The sequence below is a fragment of the Tursiops truncatus genome, chromosome 6 (genome assembly GCF_011762595.2).
Source record: "Tursiops truncatus isolate mTurTru1 chromosome 6, mTurTru1.mat.Y, whole genome shotgun sequence".
Classification (NCBI taxonomy): Eukaryota; Metazoa; Chordata; class Mammalia; order Artiodactyla; family Delphinidae; genus Tursiops; species Tursiops truncatus.
Window position 1 is genome coordinate 79,137,809 of NC_047039.1, and position 12,931 is coordinate 79,150,739.

At 39.9% G+C, this 12,931-nt stretch overlaps 1 protein-coding gene across 3 annotated transcripts in view; it reads left to right on the forward strand.

Moving 5' to 3' along the window:
- Positions 1-446: 446 nt before the first annotated feature.
- Positions 447-12,931, forward strand: part of RECK (reversion inducing cysteine rich protein with kazal motifs) — a 73,138-nt gene continuing 60,653 nt past the window's right edge. For all 3 annotated transcript variants that reach the window (XM_033858269.2, XM_019949123.2, XM_033858270.2), the window contains exons 1-4: positions 447-605; positions 10,299-10,357; positions 11,523-11,597; positions 12,518-12,554. In XM_033858269.2, the coding sequence (XP_033714160.1) occupies positions 506-605; positions 10,299-10,357; positions 11,523-11,597; positions 12,518-12,554 (271 nt within the window). In that variant the 5' untranslated portion in view covers positions 447-505. The remainder of the gene's footprint in view (positions 606-10,298; positions 10,358-11,522; positions 11,598-12,517; positions 12,555-12,931) is intronic.

The window sequence follows — 12,931 nt, forward strand, 5'->3', positions numbered from 1 at the left end:
TTGTCCCGGGTGGCACGCCTTCTTTGGGTGTGAGGCAGCGTCTGGCAGAAAGGATTTTAAGACCATTGAAGGTACGTGAAAGGGACAAGTCCTTTTGGTTCAGCCTTGGCTTATGCCCCAGTTCTCAGGCGAACTTGCAGTGTGACCTGGAGCAGATGGTCTCTTCTCTGAGCCTCAGTGACCACATCTGCAAACCTCGGGAGGACCAGGCGTTCCAAGGGCGGTTCCAGCTCTTACATCCTCCGACTCCCCTCTTAGAGAACGCTGGCTGCGGTACTCCGCGGCAGAAGCCGACACACAGCTGGGCCTTAACAAAGAGCCCGGGTCTCGGGCAGGTTCCCGCCCCCAGCAGGTTTTGGAAAGTCTGTGCGGCCGAGGGGCGGGGCTTCAGCACGCCGCAGCCAATCACCAAGGGCCCAGGCCGCCGGGGCGGGGCCTCCGCGAGCTGCGGCGGCGGGCAGGCTGGGTCCGAGCATCCCGCGGCTCCGGACCCCCCGGCCCGGACATGGCGACCGTCCGGGCCTCCCCGCGTGGCGCGCTACTGCTTCTCCTGGCCGTGGCAGGGGTCGCGGAGGTGGCAGGGGGCCTGGACCCGGGCAGTGCGGGTGAGTAACTGCTGGAGCAGCGGTTCGGGGCGGTTCGGAGCGGCCGCCTCAGCGCTCCAAGATGGCGCGGGGCAGGGGGCGGGGGTGCCGGCGACCCCCAGACCCGGCCCAAGTCCGGTGACCCGGGGTCCGGAGGTCCCAGCAGGCTGCAGGAGGAGCTGAGGCGGGACGAGCAGGACCCCTCTCCACGCTCGCTCTCCCCTCCCCGATCTGCTGAACTGGGAGCGGTGACCCGGGTTTGAGGCCTTATTCTGTCACCCATCGAGCAGGGGCCCCCAGCTCAGCCCTTATCCCCTCACCCGGCTCGGGTCACTGTACAAAGAGAGTGAATGCCTTTGCCCAGGATCGTCGCGAGGGTCGGATAGGATTTATGAGGTGCCGCCGCCTTACCCCCGCCCTGGCCAGTTATTGTTGCTTGTTCCTTGACCCGCGGTTCAGAAAGGCCGACCTCGGGCAGCGAGCATTGATGGGCCCTGCAGCCTGCCTGACTTCTGAAGTCTCAGAAGAGAGTAGATCCAAGCCTACTAAATCCGATTCTGCTGCCGTTCGCTGTGGGTATGCTGTGTGTCCAAGACAGCGCTGGGCTCTGGCAGGAGACAGATTAAAATCCAGTAAACTGACTCTTTGGGGGCTTACTGGCTTGAGGAAAGTTTAGTTCTTGCTCTAGAGGAATTAGACCACTAGTGGATAGCAAGCTGTTCAGTGCTTATTGAGTGTCTCTCATGTGCTGGGCTTTTAGGAGTTGTTGCCATCTCCTGCTTTCCAGCAGCTCTGGCTAGGAGGTGGGGTGCAACAAGACATGAGCAACTCGAATTCAAGGCAGAAGGGTCCAGAGGAGATGAAGGGCTGTGAGTGCACAGAGGGAGAGAGATGATGGATGATGTCCACCTAGGGCAGGAAGAAAATTGAGTGACGCCCCAACTGCACTAGATATTAAAAGATGGCTGGGATTTATACATGCAAACGTGGTGGAGAAGTGCATTGCTTACAGGGAGACACACCTAGAAAGAGCAAAATCAGTCTCAAGGTTATAAGGTAGCTTACAATGTTAAAGGTTTTTTTTTGTTTTTTTTAAGTCAAGAGTATTTGAAGAAAGGAGAGGATTGTCAGGAACCTGGGGTTAGATAGTTAATTATAATTGGATTCTAACAAGCTGTCAATTAGACAAATCAAAGGAGAGAGAGAGAATGCTGTGTATTCGTGGCTAAATCAGCTTACCTTTCTGGGTCCCATTTTTCTCATTAAGTTAAAGAAATTGAACTAAAGCACTTTCAAAGTTATGGTTCATTAGAAAATTAGTCGTCCATTCTTATTCTACAACTAGTCAATTCTGTGGGAGATAGCAGGGTAGAATATAGTTAAGAATATTTGAACAAATTAGTTAGCTTTAGTCTCTTTGTGCTTTAGTATCCACATTTATTGTATACAGAAATTCTCATAGATTTTATTGTGAGAATTGAGGTAATACATGTATAGCATTTATAATAGCATATAGTAAGCACTGAAATGTTAGCTCTTCAGGTTGGGAAACACTGTACACTGTACCCCTCTCTTATAAATTCGCAAACACGTTAGATTCATAATAATTCGCAAGTATTCCTGTAGTAAAGAAACTTGTTGCTGGGAGAATAGAGAAATGGGGAACTGACTGCTGATGGGTATGGGGTTTCTTTTAGGGTGATGAAAATGTTCAGAATTGGAAAGTGGTGAGCACAGTTCTGTAAATGTACTAAAAACAACTGAATTGTGCACTTCAAAAGGATGAATTTTGTGGTATATGATTGTTAAAAGATAAACTGAGGCATATTAAAATGTTAAGAGTTTGAGCAAAAATTGATTTGAATTGGGCAGTGCCAAATGGGAAGTAACAGGAGCTAGGGGAAGGACTTTTATGAAAGAGGTGGAAACAAAGCAAGGAAATATTCGATTGGTTATAGCTTGAGCAGGTGCCTTATTTGAGAAAGTCCAGGTGGCTGTTTGCAATTGATTGTCCTTAGGGTTCTGATTTCTTAACCTTGGGGCACTATAGGCTTAGGTTTTGACTTGCTTAGGTAGGCTACTGAGGCATTGAAGCTGCCTCAGTCTGATGGCCTCCTTGTTTTATTAATTTAACATGATTTATATCTCAATAAAATTATTATGCAAAGAAAGAAAGAAACTTGTTTGCTTAAAGAACTCTTTTTTTCTTCATAACACCTAATGCACACTTTAGAAAATTCTGGGCTAGATGATTTCTAAAGGACCTACCAATTCAAAAAGTCCATGACAATATAGAGTTTGCATTGTTTGGTAAGAAGAAAAATTCCAAGTTTGATGTAAAAGTGAGATTTGTCCCTTGTACTAAATTCTTAGGCATATATTGCCTGGTTCCTTACATAAAGGGCGTTGAGTAATACAATGGACAAAGGCTTCCACTGTGGATTTGTATAAACTGTGGAAAATGTTCTTCAATCCTAAACAAAAATTAAGAACACAATATTAAATTGTATTTCATTGAAGGCCTGACTTATATTCCTGCTCAGACAGTCTTCTTTCCCATCTCCTTACCCCATCCAAAGTTGGGTACTCCTGTCTCCTCTGGTATAAAGCGTTACACAAGTCTCATCCGTTCTGACTTGGAGATTTTTGTTCCTGTTGGGGGAGAGGGGGTGAGGGAAGGAATCATTTGACTTGCTCAATTATTATTTTCTCCTGTGAAGTTTGGCCACACCCTCCTCATTGGAGTAATGCCACACTTCCTATCCTGTGTACTTTCTGGTCTCCTCAACACCCCCAGCTCTCCTCCCCAGCACCTCTAGTGTTCCCTTTGGAGGATGAGATGGAACCCTATGCTGCAGTCTCAGGATCTGTGTGTCGTGGCACCTGATATTAGCTCTGTTTCCATTTAAGATATTTTCTAATAGTACAAAAGAGAGAAAGATGTAACATTAAGGGCTAGGTTTCAATAAGTTGACATTTAAGAAATTATGTAATAGTCAGCCTAGAATCCTGAAAAAGAATGTAATGAATTTTAAGTTAGAAAAAGCAACCGCCTATCTGGAGGAATGTAATAAGAAGCAGATTCTCTTCCCTAAGAACTATCTTGGCCCACACTGTACAAAGAGCTAGAGTTGGTGATAGACCAGATATGACAGTTTATTCTGGTGTGCTACTAAAAGTTTCTATCTTATATCCATAGATTTAAACAGTCTTTCATTAACCATGCTTTTCACCATATGTCACTTCTGGAAGAAAGTGGGACAATATCAAGGAGGTGGTTTTTATTTATTATAAGTGTGTTTTTTTAAAAGAGCAAAACAGATACTACAGGGGTTTGTTTATTCAAAAAATATTTGCATGCTTACTATGTGCCAGGCACTGTTCTACGTGCAGGGTTGCTGCTCTCAAGGGGCTTACTCTAGCAGAGGGGAGACAGGCAATAAACAGTTAAATAAAATGATTTCTGGTAGGGTTAAATATGCTGTGAAGAAAATACATAGATGGTAGCGTAGAGCAACAGTCCCCAACCGTTTTGGCACCAGGGGCCGGTTTCGTGGAAGACAGTTTTTCCACGGGGTGGGGGGCGGGGGGAGGGGGATGGTTGAGTCGGTAATGCTAGCAGTGGGGGAGCAGCAGCTGAAGCTTCACTCGCTCACGCTCCACTCACCTCCTGCTGTGCGGCCCAGTTCCTAACAGGGCCGTTACTAACAGACCATGGGCCACCAGTCCATGGCCAGGGGTTGGGGACCCCTGGCGTAGAGGGGAGTGGTTCTTAACATAGTGATGACAAGAATGGCTTCTTTGAGAAGTTAAGGTTCTGAACTGAAATCTGAAGACCGAAGGTGCTGTCCTTAGAAAAGGCCCGGGTGGAGACCAGGAAGTACATAGGCCCTAAGGCAAGAAAGAACAGTAGGTCAGTATGGTTGCAACATAGTGAGCAGGAGAGTAAACCAGGGCTAGATGGTGCTGGGCCTTGCAAAAAGCCACGTAAGGACTGTGGATTTTATTCTATATGCAAATAAAAACCAATGGACTTTTAAGTAAGAGATAAGTGCTTTGATTTCTATTTTAGATCACGCGGGCTGCTGAATGAAAAAAAGTGATCGTAATAGGGTAGGAGTAAAAGCAGAGCTACTAGAAGCCCATTTAGTAGTCGAAGCAGGAGATAACGTCTTACCATAGAGTGGTGGTGGAGATAGAAGAGGAGAGAGTCAAGATATATTGCTGTTGGATTGGATGTGGAAGTGAGGGAAGGAGGCAGTAAAGATTATTTATAGATTTTTACCTTGAGCAACTTAGTGAAAAGTAATGCTATTTACTGAGGTTGAGAAGATGGGTAGGACCAAGTTGGAGGGTTGGCAGGTGAGTCAGGAAGAGAATCAAAATTTCCGTTTTTGTATGTGTTTAAGATGGATATTAGGAATAACTCCCCTTGGTCCATTGCTTTCTAAACTTAATTTCATGCCTGTAAGTATTCCATTCAGCAGATATTTGTTAAGGGGTTAATAGTGCCAGACACTGATAGGCACTAGGTATATAATGTGGTAAGCAAAAACAGACATGGTCTCTGCTTTCGTGGGGTTTAAGGTTTAGTGAGAACATCAGACATTAAATATCGCCAAAAAGTGTATAATATCTACACTGCTAATATTTATGTGGTTATATTAGTACATATCCATTTATATTCTAAATCTGAATGTATTTGAGGAAAAATGTGATTTAGTCAAGTAACGGGTGCCGTAGAGCACATAGATTACATGAAGAAGACTTCAAGAAAAGTATTAAGAGAAACATTTTGACCATGGACTATACCATTGGGAGCCAGACATTAATATTTTCAGATCCCTTGTTTTACAAGTGGGTGTCCTATGGCATAGAATGGGGAAGGGAATTATCTGAGAGTACTGGGTATTAGCATCTGCAGGGAGGATCTGAGGAGTCATTTGCTTTAGTTGTTTCATAATTATGAATGATAATGTGTTAAGGCTCTTCTGACCCCCAAAAGAACAGAAACCAAGGTTGCTCAGGATTAGGGAGCTAGTTATATAGCATCTAACAGGGAACACATGGAAATCCAAGCATAGGAAATTGAGCACAGCACAACCTCAGGAACTGCTGTGGGAACTGGAAAGCTGCCAGCAACCAAGACTACTTTTAGAGACAGTCTCTCTCTACCTCTTATAGAGTCTGTCTGTACATCTCTTGCATTTCACACTCTCCACCAACCAGCTTCCTCATTTTACTCATGGTTTCTGCACACCGTAAAACTTCCTCAGCCACAGGTCATCTTGACCTTATAGTTGCAGAGCCCACCACCAACTGGCTGTATACCTCTGTGCCTGTGCATGTGATTGGGTCCAGCTTATCTTCTGACCTGGGTCAAAAACTCATATGATGTTTGCTAAATCATGGCTTGGTCACCGTGTGAAATATGGTATGGCAGTGGTATAGTGGGAGAAATAAACTTTTTGTACTTTATTTTCTGATTAAAAAGGCATTGTATAAATAGGAAATTATTATTAACCAATGAATAAATACAAATTTTCAAGCTGAGCACTGTGCTAAATGGGTACAAGAAGTTTCTGTTCAATCTGGAGATACCATTAGTACACACATGAAATTATTAGAGTTAAGTGTTAAAGCTTCCAGTTCTGACTGGAATCGTAAGACATTAAATAACCAAAAAACCAACATAGCCTGGAGTTGTTGGAGAAGAAAGGCTTACTAAGAGTTGAGATGAGATTTCAGCCTTGAAAGATGTTTAGGATTTATGTCAGCAGGAAAGAGGGCACTAAGCACTTCAGGCAGAAGGCTGTGTTCAAGGTAAATGTAGGCTTTCCTTGTTAAAAAGTAATAGAAGATCAGGGAAGGGGAGGTAAGAAGATGACTTGGAAAATTTAGAACTGGAATAGCAGGAAGCCACTGTAGGCCCTTAGATTAGAAGAGTGACATCATGAAAGGTCTATTTAAAAAATTAATCTGGCACTCATTGATAATAGAAGAGAATGAGCATAATTGGCTGTTGTAGCAGTGCAGTATGAGGCAAGCAATGGAGAAGGATATCCATCTGTCTAGATAAATAAAGTGGTATGACAAGATGTTAGCAGTGTTGAATCCAGGTGGTGGGTATATAAATAATCATTTTATTGTTTGGCTCTTCCTTGGCTGATGATATATTTTATGTATATACACAAACATATATATCATTGAAGGGATAAATGTGACAATTGTAAGAATGCATTTATAAGTTAAAGTTGCAGTTGTCATTTAAATGTTTTTAAAGTGATTGTCAATTTCCAGGCCATTATAGAAAAAAACATTTGATTAAAAGTAAGATGAGATTTTTAAAATTAATGTATCTTTTTTATTTGAAATGACTGTCTTTTTTATTTGAAATGACTGTTTTCCGCTATCAACTTGGATTTAGTTTTTTCCCCTTCAATAGTGCAGGATATATATATTCTGTTCTAGTAATTCTCTAGGAATACATTAATTAGAAGGAATCTTTATTTTCTTTAGAAAAGAAAACAAGACTGGCTTTTCATTAACCAAATTGAATTACAGCTTTTGGGAGGCTTCTGTGGCAAAATCTCTTTTAACTTCAAAAATCCTATAATTCTGTGAATATTTTAGCTTTAGATTAGGGTGTGTATTTGTTTTTTTTAAATGCTGGTTGGTCTTAGAAGTTGCATTTTTCCCTCGTGGCTGGAGCATGTGCTTCCTGCTTACTTGCCTATCTTTAGTAGACATGTGGTCCAAACCAGCAGACAAACCTTGATGTTTCTAATTATTGGATGATTCTACTCGCATATTTCTAGGTTACATTAATACCTTCTTAAACCCAATATACATGGCCTTTAGTAATCAGTTTTTGGTTTTTATTAATTTTATAATTACAGACTTTTGGAATAAGAATGCAAAATATGACGCTCTTCCTTATGTCTCTAATAAGGATAACACCTGTGCTATTTATTTTCATCCTGTCAATATCAAGTGTTATTTTGAACTAATTTACCTTTATCTGCTCAGTTCCATTTTATGAAAATAACCAGAGTTTTAAACTATTCTTGAAGAGCTAGAAATTAGGTTAGAATTAAATTATAAAAACAAAACATTTCTAGAATTCACAATGTCTTCTCTTGTATAAACCATTAGGCTTTGGAGAGTTTTTTTGCACTCTAATAGTTCAGTGACCCAATTAATCCATTTTAAAAGCTCTAAAAAAGACAGAGACCTTTAATTGCCACATTAATTGCGTTTGAATCCTCTGCCCTCATTCTTAATGAAGGCATATGACTTGATATCTATTTGTAGATATTTATTTCTTAAAAAATATGCAGTGTTTAAGATTCTAGTAAGTTTTTGTTGTTTCAAAGAAAGAAAAATGTAACGATGACTAAGGTTAAAAATAAAGTGTGGAAAATGTGATGGAGTGTAGGTCCCCTAGCCTGTTCTAGGAGGGTGGCAGTCCTCTCAAGGGAGGAAATGCACTATTACAGAGGAATGCTTGGTTGGGAGGGGAAAGGGCATTATTACCAGAAGACTTCAGGCTGCTCTCTTTAATCCCATTTTGTCAGAAATTTCAGAAGACTTTTGGAAAGACTAGAAGGAAATATGTCAAAATGTCAACACACGTTCTGGCAGGACAGTGGGAATATTAGGTCATTTTTCTTCTCATTTTCCAAATTTTGGGGTTTCTTAATGAAAAAATGAATTATTTTAAAATTTTAACTTTGGTGGTCACTCCACTATAAATTTGACCTTCACCATTAAATAGGAAAAAAACAGGCCTTTATATTTTTAATAAAACCTTTCATTGTTATTGGAGTTTTAATTATGACATGTTTTATGTTTCTGTTCTAAATAGACCTTTGCTCCAAGAAACTTTTTTCCAAAAATCCTTAGGCCCAAGTCAGACTCTTGTCTGCCTGACTGTTTACTTTTTGCTAAGCCTGTGCTTATTGGGACCATATGTTATCCTGAGCTATCTTTGCTCTTGATCAGCTGGATTTTCTGCCCTCGTGTGACCTTTGTTGTTGGAGGATAGTAGAAAGTGGCAACAACTTGAGCACTTCAAAAGAGCACATCAGTATCACACAGGAGACTCCCCCCCTTTTTTTCCTGCCTGTCTTCTCCATTCTAATGAGGCTGGGGACATAACAGAATCTTAGAAGAGGGGGTCGGCATGGTGTGGCATGGCAGGGGAGAAGGGGTGTTGTGAGAAAGTCTCATGAGTGATTGCGCCCTCCCTCGAGTTAGTAGCTTCTAAGAAAGCAACTACAGCCTATAAACAAGGAATTTTTAGAATTTCTGAAACTTAATGGAATTTCTATATGTTTTTCAGAATTTAAAGTCAAATGTTTAGAACTTCAAGACAGCTTTTCCCACATAGTATTAGAAAGCCAGCCCCACAGTAGTCTTTTATGAAACTAAATATAGTGATATAATGTCACTATAATATCACTATATATCACAGTAATATCATATACCCTGTCATTGTTTTATGGATTAACAGTGATTGGTTTTGAACTTAAAGGAGTTGGTAAGAGCTAAAGAGGACCTTTTTTATTCATTCATTTCTCCCCAATACTAATCCTACCTTCAATCAAAAAAGCTCTGCTTTCACGTATACTGAAATTATATAGATTTCATTTAAAGAGATTATGTTGCATATATATATATAAAACCATTGTATTGATCTAGCTGCCTGAAATATAATATTTTTATGTCCTTGTCTCTTTTGACTTAGCAGTCTAAACAGTCACTGATCAATGTAGTATCTTTTTTTTCCAGTCAGCATCACTCTAGAATAGTAACATGCCCCTGCTGATTATCTCTATCACCAATTTGTTAATTTCTCTGGGCCCATAATGCTGCTTGGCAAATGTTTCCTTTTCTCTGATATTTCTCAAATTGGCATTCTGAAATGTTAATACGTGGCATGAAAAAAAGTATTCTGTGCTCTGAGAAATCTGTCTACTTAGATCCCTTTTTAGGAGATTAATGATGCATATTAACATATTAAAGCCTACATAAAATCCTACAGAAAAGAATTCTCTTTAATTTTTTAATCCTTTGTTTCCCAATTTATTTGAACATGAAACATTTTCTCTTGAGGGATAGATATTAACAATTCATGAAACAGTGTTTCATAGAACAGAAGTTTGAGAAACATTTATAGTTGCCTTCTTTATTCTCTACGATGGCTGTTCCAGACCTCTACAACCTCACCTCAAGCCCAACACCATCTCAATCCTTTTTGTTTTCAGACCTAATCTCTACTTCACTGAGATAATGGAGGCTTACATGTAACATGTCCAAAACAAAATTCACTATCTTTTTATCATTTAACCTTACATTATAGGTATAATAATAGAATATAGCCCATAGGGTAATAATGAGGGTTGAATGAGATAATACATAAAGCAAGCAGTAAAATTCTGGCATGTAGAAAGTACACAGTACCTAGTAACTGCTATTACTAAATGACAGTCTCCCCTATTAGGTTGTAAGCTTCTTGAAGGCAAAAACCACATTCTCCAACACAGCACCGTCCTTGACTTGAAATAGGTACTCAGCAAAGGTTTGTTGAGTTAAAATGGATAGTAATAGTAATAATTGTTGAATAAATGGTTTGTGTAACCATCTGGCTTAGCTTAATCATCATGTTTATTTAACAGTAGGCAACATCAGGTGTTTATTTTTTCTCCCTAGGTGCGCTGTGTTGTAATCATTCAAAGGATAACCAAATGTGCCGCGATGTATGTGAGCAGGTAAGCTTACATAATAATTGTAGAAGATATTATTTAGTATAATTGTTTTGGAGAAATCTGCTGGGCAGCACTTAAAACAAGTGTTCAGAGTTCACATCACCAATAATGGAACAAATTAACGTGTGTCTGCTGACATGATGGAGCACAGTATCTTAAGTAGGATTCTTGTCCAAAATACATAACCAGAATCATGAGGAAACAATAGGGCAAACCCAGATTGAGGGATATTCCTCAAAACAACTGCCTGTACCCTTCAGAGGTATCAGTGTTATAAAAACAAAGGCTGGGCTTCCCTGGTGGCGCAGTGGTTGAGAGTCCACCTGCCGAGCAGGGGACACAGGTTCGTGCCCCGGTCCGGGAAGATCCCACATGCCGTGGAGCGGCTGGGCCTGTGAGCCATGGCTGCTGAGCCTGCACGTCCGGAGCCTGTGCTCCGCAACGGGAGAGGCCACAACAGTGAGAGGCCCGTGTATCGCAAAAAAAAAAAAAAGAGAGAAAGAAAAACTAACTGGAGATAAATCCTTTTTCATTGTCGTTAGCATTCATAGACTTTACAATCTTGACTATTTGCAGGTAATAATATATGTAATGATTTAAATTTACAGAGACATCAAATTACAATTGCATTAATTAAAGTTGTAGTTGGAAGTGAGCCAACTAGCCTGATGAGTGAACTTGTCAACCCCTCAGCAGCTTTATTTAAAAGATGGCTTTGTCTCTATTTTATGGAATTCTGTGGAGAAGTTTTTGCTACAGTGCTATTCACAAAGTTGTTCTTCACCAATATAAAGGGTATGGCATAGTCTATTTTTCATTGTGGTCAGTTGACTAAAAGCAGTTTATAGGACAGTTTAGAATAGATTTATTGTTTTTTCTTTTCTGTTTTTTTTTTTTTCTCCCCTGTACCCTAACAGGTTAACAGCTGGTTTTCTCCATTTTTGATCATTAGACTTGCCGTATTTAGACTTTGTTGATTATTTGCCAAGCTAACCAACCTTTCAAGAAATATTACCTCACCTTAATTTAGATCTTTCCAAAGGTTTTCCGTTTATAAAGGGAAATTGGAAAATATTCTAGACAATTCATAAATCTAGAGGATAAGTTTACCTCCTCTATTTTCTTATTGAAAAAATGCCACAAAACTTTTTTTTTTTTTGTCAAATAGATATTCTCCTCAAAAAGTGAATCCCGACTAAAACATCTGTTGCAGCGAGCCCCAGATTATTGCCCTGAAACAATGGTAGGTCTTATTTAACTGAACTATGGAAGCTTTTGTCTAATGAAGCACTCTAATGAGTTACTTTAGATTTAGCAAATCTTTCAGTGTGATTGGGGTTTGTGGTCAAAGTAAAATGTTAGATTTAACTAGGTACTTTAAAAAGATCTTCACACAAATTGCTAGATAGAATATTGTTTTTCATTGTTTATTTTATACCTATGATGTAGGTATATGACATATTCCAGTCTTTAAATTTCATTATAATAGTTTATCTGGAATTGGGAATTTTACTTATTATCATATTTTGACAATTTTATGAAAACCATAATAACTAAGTCTTACATATATTTTGATTTTTAAAAAGTTGGATTTGGGGTAAGGGAAAATGTGTGACTTCTCATTACTTCTGTCTTCCCATTTTCTGGTATATTATAGATACATTGCATGCCTGTCTGAATGTATTGCATGCATGTAACTTAAAATGCCTCTAATGCATGGGCCATCCTCAGCGTTTGGGATACTCCTGAGCCAGGCTAAGAAAGTCTGAGCTGGCATGAGGGAGCCTCCTTAGATAAGGTAGCTTGGGTTAAATGGGGGGGAAGGTTGATGATCAAACAGTTCTGACTGACATATTTTCCTTTAGTCACTCAACAGGCACTTTTATCTCTGTGCTTGGAAACAGTTATCCTAGTAAGCATCCTGAGTAACCATATTTGTCCTTAGTACTCTCAGATGGAAAGATGGGAAAGCAGCAAGCAGCATTTTTACATCTCAGTTCTGTTTTTTCTTCCCTGAATAGCTGGTTGATACTCATATAGTTCTAGATCATTGATTGTGTAGACACAAACATAATCAAATTAGCTATACATAATTTCTGTAGAAATTTTCATATTTAGGAACTGGTTATCTACATAAAAGTCTTTTGGTGATTACAATTTTAGGTTGAAATTTGGAGTTGTATGAATTCATCTTTGCCAGGTAAGCAATAGAACTGCAACATTTAGCGCTTTATTTTTTGAAACTTATTTTGTGATTGTAAAATCTGTGTCATAGTCCTGAAACCTAATGTTTACCCTTGAATTTCTATCCTCTCCTTCCTGTAGGCACCCAAATTTTCAAATGTATAATTAATTCTCATTCACTCAGTCCTTAATGGTACTCTTGTCTCCACTTCTACCATTCTATTGAAACTGGTCTTTGAAAGATCACCAGGATCTCTTGGTTCCTAGATCTTATGGCTTTTTCTCAGTACTTATTCTCTTTGACTTCCCTGTGACACTTGATATGATTGACCACTCCCTCCTTGTGACCTCACCTTGGCCTTGTGACTTTGCCCTCTCTTATCCCCACCTCCC